The sequence below is a fragment of the Carcharodon carcharias genome, chromosome 8, assembly GCF_017639515.1.
Source record: "Carcharodon carcharias isolate sCarCar2 chromosome 8, sCarCar2.pri, whole genome shotgun sequence".
Lineage (NCBI taxonomy): Eukaryota > Metazoa > Chordata > Chondrichthyes > Lamniformes > Lamnidae > Carcharodon > Carcharodon carcharias.
In genome coordinates this window covers 168587446-168606383 of record NC_054474.1, presented here as the reverse complement: position 1 = coordinate 168606383, position 18938 = coordinate 168587446, and the positions used below count along the sequence as shown (strand labels likewise).

The following is an 18938-nucleotide window of genomic DNA, read 5'->3' as shown; positions in this document are numbered from 1 at the left end:
CTGTCAAAACCACTTTTGAAGATTAAGAACTTGAGTTTGCTTGATTTCCAGGCTGAACATTTTTCCAGTTTCAGTAGCTGAACTAATTTAGTAGATTTTTAACACCAGTATGGTCAATTTAAACTTGAATTAATTCAAGTACTTAAACTGAAGAACATCTTACATGTAGATGAATTGATATGGATATACAATATTTTCTACACTTATTCATTTTTTGCACACTTCATCATTTTCTTCCTTTCGGCTGAAGGACACACAAGTGAGATATGGCCTTTTCAATGACAGAAGACACACTTGCTATGGAGAAAAACTGCTGGTCTTACACTTCTCTTTGCCTGGACTAATGAAACTTCTGAGTGTGATTTTTTTTTAATGCTTAAATGACTTTTTATAAAGCCATTACACAACCATTCCTTAACAAGTTAACAGTCATCTCAAATAAAAAGTTTCAAAAGTGTCCAATTCAAGTTTGTTGCTTTCTACATTTCTCCCACAGCATGCTAATATATTCCAGTCTGGGAACCCACCCATTTTATTTGAAGGCATGTAAAACCAATTGATACATTTGACATTGCACTTGAAAAATGCTACTAGTGCTTCCATTGTGTACTAGAATTAGCCCTGGTCAGTATTTGAATTAGAAAATAATTTAAAGGAATGATTCTATATGGGATGTAATATTTTATGGGCTAGTATTATAGAATGCAGAATTTACTCATTACTATAAAATGGTTTCACCTACTTTCTGTAGTCACTAAAGGTATTTGTGATGTACTGCAATTCCAGAAATAGTAACCAGCAAAATAAAAATAAATCAACTGAAATTTCAAAGTGGATTGAAATGCACAGGTTAAGTAATGTTTTTCTGGTCATAGCTGAGAGCCCTCTAATGCAGGCAAGAACTGTTTAAACATTACCCTGGCACGATGAACTAATCTCTCCCTTGCTAGTGAGATAATGTGACCCCCAGAATGCATAAAGTCACCCAAAAAGCGAACAAAAGCAGCTCTCAAAAATACAGAACCATTCATCGAAGCTAACGACTTGTTCATTATGAGTGATGATGGATAAAGACTTCTCATGCTGAGATGAAATCAAGATTTATATGCATTGCTTCCTCTTGCAACTTGTGGGAAGATCATCATCATTTAATTCTATCTCTGCGGCCAGTGATGGGCATCCAGAGAGCTGGTTATCAAACGGCGCAGTCAGCTGGCAAAATCAGAACGTGCAGTTGGCACATCTGGACTGCAATGCCACAGCTGAGGGTGAACAATGGCTCTTGGCAAGTGGCCAAATTGCTTGCAGACGCTAGCAGGTTTGATCCACAACCACCCTACCAGCTTTTTATGTGAATCAGATTTCAGAGTGTTAAATGCTCCTCTGCCATTTTTTACAGCTCTTATCGGTCCCACCGAATATGGCCTTGAGACAGCTCATCCATGTCCTTTTCTACTTTATCTATTCAAACTTTTAATAAAACTTCACATTTCATCTCCAGATAGTTAATTAAATCTTTGACAGATTATGCTCCAGAAAAGGCTTTTAGAAAGAAAAATTGCTGGAAATCCACTTTTCTAATCTGATCGTATTTTGTGGATGAGGTTTCAATGTTAAACCTTTCAGCACAAAAACTCTGTTTGGTTTTAACAGAAACTTGAGAATATTAGAAATCATTAACTCAGGCAAGAATGGAATTTTAAGCTTTAGATATCCAATTGACAGAAACATTTGAGTGTTTCATTTGAAATTTCAATGGGGTACAGAATATAAAAACTGCAACTCTTCACATAAAAACCTCCAAAAAGCACCTAAAATACACACACCTTTGTCCACAACCAGACAGTTTTGCATGTTGTAGCAGCTTATGATATTCTACTCTTTCACATTCAGGTATAGAAAATTTGGAATATTCAAATGGGAAAATGCTTTAAAAGATTTACTAGCTCCTGGGTTACACATTAAAAAGGCCGAAGGAGTTCAAGAGTAAATTTTAGGTGCTTAACAAACCTTTTTTTAAAAAAAGTCTTAATTCAGAATTCATATTGTCAGACCCTAATGTACAGCCCTGAAGGCTATCCATCTGCTGCATTAAAAAGTCAAGCCGACATGCTCCGATGACATTGACTAGGGAGATCCCCATGGAATGCATCCACTACTAGCACTAACAACATTGCAGTTGGTACGCTTCCGGGCCAATCAGGAGTGGTCCTTTAAACTCGGTCCCCACAGAGATTTTAATAAGTTTTTGCAAATTGTCTGCAGTGATTACACTTTGAGATATTTTTTGAAAAAAAAATAGCTATTAGTCTTGAAATGAACCAACAATGCCACCAACAATGCCAGCTCATGGACATGGTCTACTAGAATCCCCTTGATGGATGTCAGAGCAAGCCAGTTTGCCTTTTGAAACGCATCCATAAAAGATTTGCGGAATAACTTGCAAGATCTTTTAAAAAACTGAGTGAATTACTTTTCCCAATTTTACATTTACTTTCAAAAGTGAACTGAACATCACAGCACAATGAATGAGATTCTAATTTTATTGTATTACAGTCACTGCTTAGTGTATTGGTGGACCATTATTAATACTAAAATGGAACCAATCTTCTAATGAACCTAACTATTTCCTAGATAGGTTCATTAGAAGCTTATTACATTATTGCTCCCATTATCCCAACTGCAAGATTATTTTCCCATTTTGCAATGGTCATCAATGGTAATGGATCAATGTTACTGAGTACTAAACAGTACTCGCACTGCCAAGGCGACTAGTAGTGACAACATTGCAGTACCAGTCTATTATAGAGTTACAGAATTAATAGCACAAAGAGAGGCTATTATGTCTGCTGCACTTGTTAACTCTTGACCCAAGACTGTCAACTCTAACCTAATTGCCCTGTTCTTTTCCTTTTTATCCTTCCTTTTCAAATATTTATCCAATTTCCTTGTAAATGTCATAATCTCTGCCTCAGTAGCAATCTGTGATCAAGCATTCGATGCTCTAACAGCCTGGGAAAAAATGTCTTTACTTTTCCTCTTCATTGTCTGGTGATAACCTCAGACAATGACCCCCTGATATCAACCAATGAAAACAATCTTTCATTATTTACCATCCTGGAACCTTTCAGAATTTGAAAGTCTTAACTTTGTTGGCTAGATATCATAGGATATTAAGCTATAAGCTGGGTCAAAATCATGGAACTCCCTCCCTAACAGCACCGTGGGCTGCAGCAGCTCAAGGCAGCAGCTCGTCAGCACCTTCTCAAGGGCAATTAGGGATGGGCAATAAATGCTGGTCTAGCCAGTGACACCCACATCCCAAGAATGGATTAAAAAAAAACAAGGAGCAGAAGGTCACAGGTTCAATTCCCAGTTTGTTAGTTCACTGGGTTAGTTAACTCAGCGAGGATGTTATTATTGCTGCAGTCTTCCTGAGCCAGGGGTGGAGGGGGTGGAAGAAACAAATGTCAGGTTTTCCATCTCTGTATGCTATTCAGTGATCCCCATTGTATAGTTCATGTAAAAAAATGGCTGAGAACAGATTTAGGCTTAGTGTTCTTGTCCATGACACATCATGCTCTCTCAACTCTATTCCAACTAAAGTGCTGACTACCGAGCTTCCTTTCCTGCACCCCTTACTTGCTGACATTGTATATGATCCCCTCCCCTCACTGACCAAACTTTCAACCACACTATTTGCAACCTCAGCATTCTATCTGATCCTAAGCTGAGCTTCAGGCCCCTTAACCTCTTCATCACAAAGAGCATCTTGTTCTACCTTCATAACACTGCCCATCTCTGTCCCTGCCTTCCCCCACCTACTGCTGAAATCCTCATCCACGGTCCTGCTACATCCACACTTGCCTATTCCAGTGCTCTTCTGGGTGGCCTCTCATCTTCCGTCATCCATAAATGTGAGCTCACCAAGCTCTGCTCTCCGCACCTAAACCCTCACCAAGTCCTGCTCACCCATCACACCCATATTTGCTGACCTACATTGGCTCCTGGTCCTCCAACACCTCGAACTTAACATGCTTATCCTTCTGTTCAATTCCTTCCAATGGCTTTCATTGCAACCTCCTCTGGCCCCATAACCCCCCAACTTTATGCACATACGTATTTACCCCTCTCTTTCTCCCATCATTGGTGGCTGTGCCTTCGGTTGTCCAGACACCAAGTGCTGGAATTGCCTCTCCAAACACCTCCGCCTCTTTCACCTGCTTTGAAGGTCCTCCTTTGAACCCACCTCTTTGACCAAGCTTTTATTCACTCATCTTAGTATTTTCTTGTGTGTTTTTTTGTCATGTGATGTACCATGAGTCATTTTACTACATTAAAAGCATTATATAAATGAAAGTCGTTGTTGCTGTAGTTGTGATGCCTCGTGGTTGACTAGTTTGCCGACATTCAACAACAAAACCTTGCATTTATATAATGAATTTAATGTGATAAAACAGTCTAAGGTGCTTTAGAACAGCATAAGAAAGCCAAATAAGGGGATATTAGGGCAAGGATGATCACAAACTTGAGCAATGAAGTAGGTTTTAAGGAGCATACTAATGGAGAAAAAGAGAGGTACAGAAGCTGAGGGTGGGAATTCCACAGCTTTGGTTCTTGGCAGCTGAAGGCATAGTGGACTGATTAAAATTGGTGGAGCATGGATACCTCAGAGGATTGTAGGGCTGGAGGGGGTTAGGCCATTGAGGGACTTAAAAACAAGAACGTTGAGTTTTAAAATCAAGACTTGGCTTATCAAGGAGTCAATGTAGGTCAGCAAGTACAGGGGTTATGATGGGCGAATGGGATTTGATGCACATTAGGATATGGGTAGCAGAGTTTTGGATGAACTCAAGATAATTGTGGGGCAGGAGGTGGTGGTGTGGGGGCAACTGAAGCTGGGAGGCTGGATAAGAGTGTCTTAGAATAGTCTAAACTAGAGGGAACAAAGCCATGGATAAGTTTCAGCACTGAATGAGATGAGGCACAAATGGAATTGGGTGATGTTACGGAGGTGGGAATAGGTGGTCTTAGTAATGGCACAATGTGTGGTCGGAAGCTCACCTCAGGGTCAAATACAAGGCCTAAATTGTGAACTGTTCGGCTCAACCTCAAACAGTTGCCATCGAGTGGGTGGCCAGGAAACAGAGCTTGAGGCAGGGAATGAAGATAGTCGAGGCTTCACAGTCTTCCCAATGTTTAGTGCGAGGAAATTTCTGTTCATCACTCCTGGACGCCAGGCAAGCAGTCTGATATATCAGAGGCAGTGGAGAAGTTGAGAGGTGGTGAGCTGGAGCTGGGTGTCATCAGAAGAGGGGAGGTGGACAGCATGTAGATGAGAAATAGGAGGGGCCAAGGGCAGACATCAAAAGAGAATAATGTTATAAAGTCTTGAGTGATCTTTCATGTATGGAAAACCATGAGGAATCAGAAGCATAAATAATTAGTTTCCCCTAAAAAAATTAGTTCTCTCAGAAATGTGCTTGTGTTGTTCCTATGAAGCTTCAGGTACATCTACTTTAATAAAACAAATGGTTTGAAATTGTATTCAAGAATAGAATTCCCTTGCACCAAATCTACAGCAATCGCTCTGACATTTTTGTTCATGGTATATTTGCAAATTGATCTTCGGCCTTTTTAATATTGAAAAAATGAAAAAGTCATAGTGAAGCAAACCATAAAGTTCACTCATCCAATGCACTTTTCTTTCTAGGGTCGTCAGTGGCAAGATTCATCCTTGGCCAGCCTGTTACTGTTTGACACAAATGGTAATCTTCAGACTTTGGCCATCTGAATAACCAGCTTCTGGATTCAGCAAACCATGGGGTAGTGTTTTTCCAATAAGTTGCTCCTAACTTGAAAACAGATGCTGGGAGCACAGAAAACAAGGGGGAAAGAAACAAAGCATTAAGTGCTAAAACAGGAGAAATGGCTAGAAAATAAAAGAAAAGTAAAATGGACCAAAATAAAAATGGTGAAGCTTAAGTAAGGAGGGAAAAACAATGGTGAGCAGGAGTAACGTGATTTTTTACGCTAATATAAAATTGCATCAATACTATGTGATGTGAGCTGCTTTTGATTTTCCTATTTTGCTTTGTAGCTTAGAGATAATATTTCTGATAACTCTGGATCACACACTTTCCGCATCAGTGCACTGGATAAAAAAGTATAAGTCCGGATAGCTTGGTGAACAAAAGTTTCTCTGATCCTCTAAGCAATCTAAATGTTAAAAATGGGAAAACTAGGTTTAACAATGTAAAGTTTAAGGATCCAAATGTACCAAGAATATCATGCAATTGTAAAAGCGCATCTGCAAGAGCCACCAGTCACTTTACATCAATGTGCAGTATATCACAACATTGTGCATAACTCAATGCTCAACTCAAGTTACTTGAAAATTCCTGGCTTCTCATTTTTACCTGCAGCCTTTTGTGAACCTTTTCTCCTTTTCAGAGCCTTCTGCAGAATCTCCTTCATGGTGACATTCATACTGTCAACTTGAATAAGAGAAAATCCACTCTGTGGTGCATTACTGCAATAAGAGAGGAAAAATACACCCATTGTAAGTCAGTGTAAGAACATTTGGAACTCTATGTTTATTCATTTCTAGATCATATTGATTATACTACAACATCTTCACCTGAACAAACCACATTACCTGTTTTAATACAGAACACATTGATTAAAGCAGATATTAGAATTAGAATTAATTGAATAGCTTTTAATCACACCAGACAGTGTTTAGACTGAGACAGGTAATACAGACTCACAAACAGCAGGATTTAGAACAAATGAAAAATTCTGTTCTAAAGTAACAAATTCAGTTTGGAAAAGCCTGTAATGACAATTTAATGCACCATTTGAAGTTATGGCATTAAAAAAGACAAAGAAAAAATATTCTGCGAGTTTACCAGAAAGAGCAAGATACAATGGTCACTCAGTTACCTCTTGTGGAAATATAGCAAGGAATTGGCAATGAATGCTGACCTAGCCAGCGACGCCCACATCCCATAAATGAATTTTTAAAAATTGACAAGCAAGCCGATACAAAAGCAAAATATTGCAGATGCTGGAAATCCGAAACAAAACAAAAAGCGCTGAAAATGCTCAGCAGGACGGGCAGCATCTGCAGGGTGAAACAGACTTAACATTCCAGGTCAATAACCCTTCATCAGAACTCCAGAAAAATAGAAACGTAATAGGTTTTCAGCAAGAGAAAGGGGGGGTGTGGAAAGAAAGAACAGAGGGGAGGGTCTGTGATAGGACAGTGGGCAGAGGAGATAAATGACAAAAAGGCTCAGGTCTTCTGATCAGCGCTGCCATGGTTTATGAAGTTTCCTGCACCTCGATCTTTTTGTGCTTTTTCAACCAGGGCTTCCAATCCCGGTTGCAGCAGCAATGGACCAGAACAGCCTTTCAAGGGGAACACCAATGAGCGCAGGTGAAGACAGGCGAAGAGAGGATATGTCTCCTTTTTACAACATTAGTTTGCAGCATTCAGGTAGGTTTTTAAAAGGTCTCAAGTCTTTCACTGGGTGAGGGTGGGGTAGTAAGTAGGTGACTGAGTGAATGGGTGAACAAGCAGGTGGGAGGGCAGGTGCGTGATGGGATGAGGACCAGCAGTCGGTTTAGGAGGGTGGGTGCAGTTGGAATGGGGGTGGAGATAACTGGAATGGGGGTGGGAGAGATAATCAGGGTGGGGTGGTGATGGGACAGAGTTGGGTTGAGAAGGTTAATGGGGGGTTTGGGAAAGAGGGGTCTTCGGTTGTGGTGCTCAGTTCAGTTACATTGGCTAATCGCTAAGTTACACTAGAGATCAAACTCCGTAACATTTCCAGGGTAGTTATCCAGCTAAATTCTACGTATCTAGCCCAAGTCTCTGACACTGAAACCAGTGTACTTCATGTAGTGTCCGGGGGAACGCAAGTCAGCCCATCGAAAGTCTAAACTTCCCAGGCAACTCCAACTAATGTCCGTGTGTCAGGACTTCTGCAGGATCCTGATACGCAACACAGACTTAAATCCAGATTTCGTCACTCTGGATCATGGAAGATTTGGTCCAAGGTTTCTTGTACAAAACCCAGAAGGAGTGGTAATGGGTAAAGTAAAGAAAGAAGATATGTCTGGATGAGATGTGAATGGCTGGATAGCAGCTGTCTGATGCAAAGTTGGAAGAGTAAAGAAAGAAGCGAGAAAAAGAGAGAGCCAGCAAAAATATAAATAAATGAAATGGAGGCAGAGGTTGTGACCTCAAGCTGCTGAACTCAATGCTGTGTCCAGAAGGCCGCAGTGTGCCTGGTGGAAAGATAAAGTGCTGTTCTTGCGCTCGAGTTGAGCTTCCTTGGAATACTGTAGCAGAAAGATCCAAGTGGGAGCAAGGTGGAGAATTGAAATGACAAGTGACAGGAAGCTCAGGGTCATGCTTGTGGACTGAACAGAGATGTTCTGCAAAGTGATCACCTGTCTGCATTTGGTCTCCCCTATGTAGAGGCCACATTGTGGGCAGCAAATACTGTACATTAACTTGAAAGCAGTACAAGTAAATCACTGTTTAATTTGGAAGGAGTGTTTACAGCCTTAGATGGTGAAAAGGAGGTGGCAAAATGTTAGGTGTTGCTTCTCCTGCACTTGAATGGAAGGTGCCTTAGGGAAAAGGACCAGTTGTTGGGGCTGACGAGAAGTGGATCAGGGTATTGTGATGGGATGAGTCCCTTCAGAATGCTGAAAGTGGAGGACAAAGGAAGATGGGTTTGGCGGTGGCATCATGTTGGAGGTGGCAGAAATGGTGGAAGATGATCCGACGATTACGGAGGCTGGTGAAGCGCAAGGTGAGGACAAGGGAAACCCTGTCATAGTTCTGGGAAGGAGGGGAAGGGGTTTGATCAGACATGGTCGTCAACCATGCTGAGGGGAATCCTCAGTTGAGGGGAAAAAAGACATATGGGACTAGTATGGAAGGTTGTTTCATCTGAACAGATGCAACAGAGACAAAGAAACTGTGAAAACGTAATAGAGTACTTAAAGGAAAAGGGATGTGAGGAAATGTAGTCAAGGGAGCTGTGCAAGTCTGAGGGCTTCTAGTGAATAACCTATCTCCAGAAAGGGAGGCAGAAATGTCAAAGGAGGGAAGGGAAGAGTCAGAGATGGGCCAGGTGAAGATAAGAGAAGGGTGGAAATTGGAAATAAAGTCAATGATATTTTCCAGTTCAAAGTGAGAACAGGAAGCAACACCGATAGTCAACAATGTGCTGAAAAACAAGCGAGGGAGCGGCTCTGTGTAGGACTGGAAGAAGAAATGTTCCACATGTCCCATAAAAAGGCAAGCATGATAAAGAGACATGACAGTATCCATAGCAGCATCTTTTATTTGGAGGAAACGAGTGGAGTGGAAGGAGAAGCAGGTCAATGTGATAACAAGTCTAGTCAGGAGGGGGGTGGTGGTAGTGGATGGGGACTGGTTGGGCTCTCTTTTGGGGAAGGAGCAGCAAGCTCTCCGACCCTCCTGGTGGGGGCTGGAGGTGTAGAGGGATTGGGTGCCCATGGTGTAGAGGACATGGTTAGGGCCAGGAAACTGGAAATTGTTGAAGTGACATGTGGCATTGGAAGAGTCATGGACATGGGTGGGAAGAGACTGGACAGAAAGGAAAAAGAGGTTTAGACATTGGAAGAAATAAGTTCAATGCAGCAGGAACTGCCTGAAACAATTGAGTCGACCAGGGACAGTCCTGTTTCTGGATTTTGGGAAGGAGGTAGAAGCAGGCTGTTCAAGGTTGGAGGCTGTGGAGGGAAGATTTCCAGATAAGAGGTCAATGGCAATCTTGGATACAATGGCTTGATGCTCAACAGTGGGGGCATGGACCAGGGGGAGTTAGGAGGAAGTGTCGGACAGATACTGACAATAAAATTGTCAGAAATTTAGAGACTTATTTGAATTTTAGATCTATATGGAGTAGCATATCATCAGACAAGTATAATAGACATTAAGAGTCAAAAATTGCATCAGGTTATTTGCACAATACTAAGACAAATTGGCAAGTCACTACTGAACTATTAGATTGCAATATTCCATTTTAAATTGGTGTCAAAAACCTGCTCTACATTTTGGAGAGCTGAAACAGCAATCATTTGTTGTGTCATGATTTGTGCAGCTGTCAGCTACTTTTTTTTGCTACGAATTCCACTCCTGCCCTCCACCTCGGAATTTAAACAGAATGAAGTGAAGACGACAGTAAATTTGTCAGGTCAGCTGTTCTTGAAACCTACTTAAGATTGCAACAATATTTTGCTTTAGATATGAATACATTTGAAACTCATTTGAAGATTATGCGAAGAATCCCTTAGTTAAATACTAAACTTACAAATCCACATTCTTAGAAATGCAGCAACTTGACAATAATCCTCAATCACTGGTAAGTTGCAAGGAAGAATTTTAAAAATCCAAACTGTTTTGCTTTGTGGATTCATACAGCAGCACAGAAGGCTATTCGACCCATCGTATCTGCACTGGCTCTCCAAATAAACAATTCCCAAGGGCCATTCTGCTACCTTCTCTCCGTAACCCTGCACATTCTTTTCAGATATCAGTCTGATTATCTTTTGAATGCTTCGGTTGAACCGGCCTCCACCACTCTCAGCCAGTTCATTCCAGACCTTAACCACCTGCTGCTCATATCGCTTTTGCTTCTTTTGTCAACTACTTTAAATCTATGCCCTCTCATTCTTGACCCTTTCATGAGTGGAATCAGTTTGTCCCTATCTATTCTGTCCAGACCCCTCACGATTTTGAATACTTCTATCAAATCCCCTCTCAGCCTTCTTTTCTCCAAGAAAAACAGTGCTAACTTTTCTCCAATTTATCTTCATAACTGAAGTTCCTCAGTTCTGGAACCATTCTCCTGAATCAATTCTGTAGACTCTCCATTGCACTCACATCTTCCCAAAGTGTGGCGCCCAGAACTGCACCCAGTACTCCAGCTGAGGCCAAACTAGTGTCTTATACATGTAGAACATAACCTCCTTGTTCTTGTACTCCATGCCCCTATTAATAAAGCCTAGGTACTGTATGCTTTACTAACCGTTCTCTCAACCTGTCCTGCCACCTTTTCAATGACATGCATATATACACCCAGGTCCCTCTGCTCCTGCACCCTTTTTCGAATTGTACCCTTTAATTTATATTCTCTCTCCATGTTCTTCCTACCAAAATGAATCACTTCACAGTTCTCTGCATTGAAATTCATCTGCCACCTGTCTGCCCATTCCACCAACTTGTCTATGTCCTTTTGAAGTTCAACACTATAGTCCTCACATTTCACAATGCTTCCAAGTTTAGTATCATCAACAAACTTAGAAATTGTTCCCTGTACACCAAAGCTTAGGTCATTAACACATACCAGGAAAAGCAAGGGTACCAACATTAACCCTGGGGAACTCCACTACAAACCTTCCTCCAGCCCGAGAAACATTCATTAACCACTAGTTGCTGTTTCCTGTCACTCAGCCAATTTCACATCCACATTATTACTGCCCATTTTATTCCACGAACTTTAACTTTGCTCACAAGTCTGTTGTGTGGCACTGTATCAAATGCCTTTTAGAAGCGCATGTACACCACATCAACAGCACTGCCTTCATCAACCCTCTGTTACCTTTTCAAAAAATTCCAGCAAGTTAGTTAAACAGATTTATTGGAATGTCAGTTCAAAAAGTTTTATTGTGTGTTGGGGGGGAGGTATGGAAGAACTGCTTATTCAAGATATTCAGCAGGTCTGGCAGCATCGGCGGAGAAGAAAAGGGTTGACGTTTCGAGTCCTCATGACCCTTCGACAGAACATGAGGACTCGAAACGTCAACTCTTTTCTTCTCCGCCGATGCTGCCAGACCTGCTGAGTTTTTCCAGGTAATTCTGTTTTTGTTTTGGATTTCCAGCATCCGCAGTTTTTTGTTTTTTGTTATTCAAGATATTGTTGGCAACTTTTGTCTATAGGGTTACATGAATAATAATGTACAATTTTAAATTTGTATGTCCATTATGTCTTTGATGTTTTTGTTCCGATTTACAATCCAGAAACACTGCCCATAGGTGCAAGAAAAGAAAGATTAAGCTTGCAAGTTAACTGTCAGACATGGCTTGCTTCCGAGTTAGGTTGTGGATTCAAGCCCTACTCCAGGATTTGAGCATGATCTAGGCTACATTTCAGGGCAGCTCTGAGGGAGTACTGCACTTTTGGAGGTGATGACATTTGGATAAGATATTAAACTGAGGCACCATCTCCCTCTTCAGGTGAATGTAAAAAAGTCCCATGACACTACTCAAAGAAGAACAGAGTGTGAAGTATATATAAGTTAGAGCTCCCTCTGGACTCTATTAATAGTGTGCCTCATTTTCAAAGGTTCTGAGCATATATCACACCCTACCACAGCCCAAAATTATCTCTATCCAAGTCATTTACAAAATAGCCATACAATATATTTTAATCCAAAGTATGTTTCAGCATAAATCCCTCTTTTGGGTTGGGGAGGGAAAAGACTGCAATTGTAGAATTTTAATCAATAATGGGACAGATTTTGCAGTCAGCAGCAAAGTAAAGGCACTCACACTTACCAAGAAGTAGGTTTCACTGAGATCTGGCAATCTCTACGGCGTGAATTTCACCGCTATCGCTGCAAAGCAACTGACTGCAGCATTTGCTACTGGGCACTCACCACATGAGCAGCAGGGAGGTCACATTAAAGGATTTTCCCAAACAGGAAATAATAAAAGCACCAAAATAAAATCACTTATAAAAATGTTTTACATGAGATAAATTAAAGATTGAGAAATACCTAGAAAGTGGCATATTAGTAGCACAATTTTTTTGGCCCCAAAAATCGCTGTACAAGTGCATCCCATTTTCAGCCACGGCACGCTACACTCATTTGTAGGGCAGTTTCAATTTTTCACCCCATAAATGGATGCTTTACTTATTTGTACCTCATAACTGGGTGCAAGGGCTCGAGCAGGTGATACAGGCTGCGTTACAAAAATATGTGGGAATTTAAGACATGCACACACAGAGCAGAACACATGTGGCAAATGACAAAGAAGTGACCATCCACACACTTTTATACTCAGCGAATAGGTTGACCCCCATTTATGGAGCGGCTTTTCGGGGTTCAAAGGTCGACTTATATATCTACGTATACATGGGGTGAAGGTTGAAGCTAAAATATTCTGAAAAAGCTTTTTTAAAACATTAAAAAATTTAGCTTTACAAATCTACTGGTTATTTCATGTAACGGCAGTCCATAATTATAAAGTTATTTTTGCAAGGTCAGTTCTTTTGTTCAGCAAATTTTGTCAATCATATGGTCAATAAAAAAACAATTACACTGACTGAAAAGGTGTAGCTTTTTTTTTAAAAAAGGGGGCTACGAACTTCAAAGTGGGGGCTAAAAAGTTGAAATTCGTGCCAATTTCAGCGGTGGCCAGCGCAGCCTGTGTCGGAACCCTGAGTGACAGGCTGTAACTTCAGAGCTTCTGCACAAATCTACACATGCCCAATATGCTTAATTAGTGGTCAGTTTCGGAGGGGTAATGACAGTGAGCGCTGACAGTTCACCACCAACAAACAGCACCCCCTCCCATTGCAAAATCCAGTTCAATATAATCTTTACTTTAAATCAAATGCTGCACAAACAAAACGCAGAATACAAACAACAAAATGCCAAATTCATTTCACTCAACTGGAAGATGCATCTGACCTGGAAGGTACTCTTCAATTTGAGAATAAATCCTATCACTCCACTCTAAACTACTAACATGAATTGTATACAAAGTAGGTTTCTGGATGCACCATCAGCATTTTGAAATTCTGATGTCTTCTTGCTCTGCCTTATGGCAAATAATTTGCTGACTGCAAATAACTGTTGAATTTGATAATTGTGATCAGTGAAGTAAAACAAAAGGAATTTGTAAACTATTGTTGTTGCTGCCTGCAGGTATTATGAATCCTCACCCTCTATCCAACACATCATTGTTAATAATCCAAAGGAAAAAGTAAAACTTCAAAAAGATTGAGATGTAACAACTGGAAGAAAAAAAAATGTGTCCGTTCATCATTTTGCATTTTTGGTCCCAATTTAAAACACACTGTAAAGTTGGAGAAGATGGGAATTACTTTGAATGGTTAACATTTGAGAGAACCAACAGTCTTTGGATTTTTAAACTTCCTTTTCCCTCTTCTTCATTCTGGTGCTAATTCCTGGCGGGCTTTTCAAATTCAAGCATCAGCAACGCCCACAAGGTGGAACCCTAGCCAACAATGCTGCAAGCTTCATGACAGAATCTGAACAATATACCATCACCATATTAAACCAACAGGAGAAACTCTGAGTGAACAGCACATTCACACTCAGCTTGCTGAGCGCTAGCAAAGGGATCCTCTTATTTTGCCAATCTGTTGGGCTAGTTTACCATGGTCAAATCCTTCCCACCAAGCAGCCAGCTGAGAACTGTCAAACTAATCATACATTACACTCTGTCACTGAATGTATGCTACACCACAGCCATCATTTACATCAAGATCTGGAGCTGATCCCAGACTGCTCATTGCAGACAGGTTTACAAGCCAAACCACCATCAGAACTCTCCTTTCCACAGGCATGTGGAGACATTTATTTTTAAACTTCGCTCTACATTAGCAGTGCAGAATTCAAAACTACAATCAATTTAGTACAAATAATTTTTTTAAAATCTTGAAACAGGAAATGGAAACAAAATCTGGAGCAACCACTAATTATTTTTAAACACCACAGTAAGTTCCATTATATAACTCTGCCACCTACATACAAAAGCTGCAGATTTGAATGGTCAGGCCAATCTAAGTCATACAGGTGATAAAGCTTCAGCTTTTTACATTGTCAGTTAAAATCAAAAACCATACTATCCTAAAACTCAAGAAACCAGCAAACAAAGTTAAGAGGGCATGTAAAGAGATATAATACATCTTATGAGGTAAACAGAACTGCAAAAATATAAGTTTTTGCACTAATCAACAACCATTTTCATACAACCCTTTCCATAACAATTCACAATCACTAATGAAAAAACTATTCTGTGCTGTAATATGAGAATATATAGTAATTGACAGCTAATTTTCCTCTAGTCTATCTGAACAATTGTGCAAACCCCCTATCACCACCCTGGCAAGCAAAATAAGATGCATTTCCTGCCACATCTAATATATCTTCCAAGCAATGGTGTCAGATAACTTACCATGTCCTTTGCTTAAAAAGTTGTATTTCAAACTTACATGAGGTAATCTCTGGAAATAATAACACTGCCGCAACAAGGCAGAAAATAATTTTTACAAATAAAACAATGCTTCAGCTGGTGAATGTTACTTTCTTACTTTTTCATTACATAGATATCTGATATCTGCTAGTGAAAATGAGGCACTAATCCAAACATAAGGTTCAGATAAGTAACACTTTTGACAAAAGCTTTGTTCTCTGAGATTATGAGGTCATCAGAACCCCTTAATTTGATTACTTACTGGTCCTCGTCATCATTTTATGGATTATAACATCCCTAATTGCAAATACTTCCTGCCAACTGACTAGCAACATTGGATGACAGGAACATTTTCAGCATCAAGGCTTTTGCACTGAATATTTGTCATGATCCTATTATTCAAGGCTACTTGCATTAATACTTATAATACATGCACAGATGATCACAGGTTGGGTTGCAACTGATTACAGATGATTGCAGAAGTTATTTCACAATGATTGAAGACCCATGTGGTTTCTCTCATGATAGAAATAACAGTTTATTCAAGTTGCACTGGCATACAAATATATCTGTTTCTATAAACAGAATACACAGAACTCGGGTACAGTGCCTTGGAATCCTAACATGCTGTTCACAAAACAAAAGGAGATGGGTTAAAGTCTGAAAGCTTCTGATTTCAGCCATGTTGCTATGAAAAGAGACTAAGCAAACATCAACAGCTGCAGTTGGCACATCACTGATAGCATGGAAGAAAGGGGAGTAAACAATGGGTTTGGAATTTAACCTAAATTCAGAGTACGGCAAATGTATATGGGCATTTGTTTTTATATTTAAGTAACATCAAATCTCTCAGATGCACAGAATTACTTTGAAATGCAGCAACTTGGGAGTAAATGTGCTGGACTTTCTTGGCACAGCAACATCCTACATAAAACAATGAGGTGAACCATTTGATTTTGGTAGTAATTAAGGAAGGAATGTTGATGGGCGCACCAAGAAAACTTGCTTATTTTCTTTGAATAGGGTCAAGTAACCTTTCAATACCATCTGAAGCACTGAAACAGACAAATGTGGCTTGACTGAAATAGACAGTGCATCATCATTCTTACAATGTTGCGCTGCAGCATCAACCTAGGTTTATATGCTCAAATGCAAACAGGCAGGTTTCACCCATAGAGTGAAATCCTATTTCAATACCTAACTGAGGTCCTGATTTAAACTCTGGCAGAACGTTGATGGGATCCCCATCAGTGGATCTATGCAACTGACCTCAGGAGAAGAAATATTCACCGTCGGTAACTTTTCTACAGTAAGCAACATTTCTGACAGCTGACTTGAATATTTAAATGATGTTTCATCTTCACAGATTTACATTACTTGTTTTCATGTGTGGGGCTGTATAAGGGTGGTCACATCGTTTTGGATGTTGATGTGGGCCTTCTGTACAATATCAATCCTGCGCACCCATTCATTAATTTTTTTTTGATTTCTGAAAATAATTCTCAGGTTTATTAGATATATGTGTTTTCCTGATCTTGAAGGACAGCCTGGACACACCAGTAAATCCCACACCAAAAGATGCGACCCCAGTTAAAAGCTTCCAGGAGACAGGACTAAAATAGGCAAAAAAAAACACTGCTTATCTTCTAAGGGCATTACTGACAAATTGTATGGTGCGGGAATAAAGAATTACCTTCTGTATTTTTTCATTAGACTTTTCTTTTGTAACCGAATACATAAATCCATTGTGGCACAATGTTATATGTATCATCTTGCTACACCTGCAGACGTTTCATAAAGGCTGCCATGTCTCTGCAGTCAGAAATGATAAGTGAACCACCCGTGAATGTTAATGATAGTGATCATTCTGAGGTAACTGTGCTCTCCATCTTCCTCTACAGCTTCAGCAGCAGATCCAGGGTGGCAGGGTTTATTGGAGTAAAATGAAAATAACATTCAAGGAAATTGCCACAAAATGCAACAGCAAAAAGTTGTGATTATGAAAGAAAACATGAAAGGTTTCAATGCTGTTGTCATTAAAAAGCAGAAAATATGCCACCATCTGTCCAAATTAACTGTAAATTATGTAAATTAAATGTACAATAGTAAATGGTAATCTGTCAAACTATAAACTTCAAATACCTGCTTTATTTGTTTTCTTAAAATCATTACAAAACTGAACAACTTATAAAATTAAATCCCATGTTTTGTTTACTGCAGATGTAATGAAGCTTGTTTAGCATCTTGGAACACAGAATCTTTGAATCATTTACCATTTGGAAGTGAAGTGGGGATTGAAACAGAAGTGCAACCAAAAGGAACTTTAAAAATCAACAGAACAAGGTTGCGAAACTTTCACTCAAGTACCCACTCAATTCCCGTTTATCTCTTTTTTCCTTATGGGAGCTTGCTGCCATATTTGTAGTGACTTCTACACACCATTGACTCTGAAGTGCTTTAGGACATTATAGGCATTATACAAATGAGAGTTTTTTCCTTTATTAATCTGCCGTCTAACGAGAATATAGTTTGATGAGTGTGGAGGTCAAGAGATGGCTGTGAATATAGGTTGGGGCATTTAAATAGACAGAAAGAAAGATGAAAAAAGAAGGATGTGAACTCAGAGAAGACAGCATGATGATTTGAAGTGGAGGTTGAAATCACTGAGGATGAGGAGTTGTTCAGTGCAGAGGCTGAGTGACAGGGCAAACAGCGAAATTTAAAGATTGAGAGATTAGTGCAGGAAGGAATGATGAGGAGGGTAAATTTAAGGAAATTAATTCAAGGTTAAATCTCATTCAGAAAGAGAAATAAAGAGGGAACAAAAGATTGGATTGAGAGAGAGAGAGAGAAGAAAACTATTTTTACATTAAAAGTTTGACGCTTCTAAAATCTCACCAAAAAGCTCAAAGCCTGAAGGAATGGGATTCCCCACTTCTAATACTTAATTTTCAGTGCTAGAGAAGTTGATTGACGGTTATCAACATGTGCGTTGTTCAAAGGGTAGTTACATGTGTAATGACATGAACTATCTTTCTGTGGCAAGTTCAATAGGCAATTAATGGGCTCATATAGAAAATTCCTAAAACAAAAGCGGAGAGGCCTAAGGGCAAGATATCATTTTTGAGAAGCAAATCAATTCAGGCAACAACTTTGGTTATTCACATTTAACAGCGGCTCCTTGACTGAAGCTGCTGTACTAATTGACCATAAGTAACAGCGAGCACAAATTCTGGCACAGAGAGAACCTACGCAGGTACAATTTTTCTATGTTCAATATGATGCATACACACCCTTTACCACAGTGACAGGCAACTTAACCAGGTTCAAGTTGGCAAGTATCAAGGTTTAGGAATCCCCAACCAGCTAAAAGCATACAGAACATTGGTAAGCTTTTGGCTGGTTTTCCAGGCAGGATCAACCATACTCACTAGAGCATTGGCTTGTAATAAAGTGGGAAAGATCTCAGCCCAAGTAACATGCTTACCATCCTGGTCACCTTAATAAGCTAAACTAGCAGATCAATCATAAATACAGTCCTCGAGTAATGAGGTTGTGCCTGGTGAAGCTATCAGATCAGTCTGCCAGACAGAGTTAATTCAGTTCCAATCTTCCACCTTGTAGCCATTGCCACCTCAAAGGCAAACAGCCTACCCACTCCCAC

At 40.0% G+C, this 18938-nt stretch overlaps 1 protein-coding gene across 4 annotated transcripts in view; it reads right to left on the bottom strand.

The window, feature by feature from the left end:
• mapkap1 (MAPK associated protein 1) overlaps window positions 1-18938 on the bottom strand; it is a 244219-nt gene that overhangs the window by 83927 nt on the left and 141354 nt on the right. For all 4 annotated transcript variants that reach the window (XM_041194304.1, XM_041194305.1, XM_041194306.1 and 1 more), the window contains one exon: window positions 6420-6532. In XM_041194304.1, coding sequence (XP_041050238.1) covers window positions 6420-6532 — 113 coding nt within the window. The remainder of the gene's footprint in view (window positions 1-6419; window positions 6533-18938) is intronic.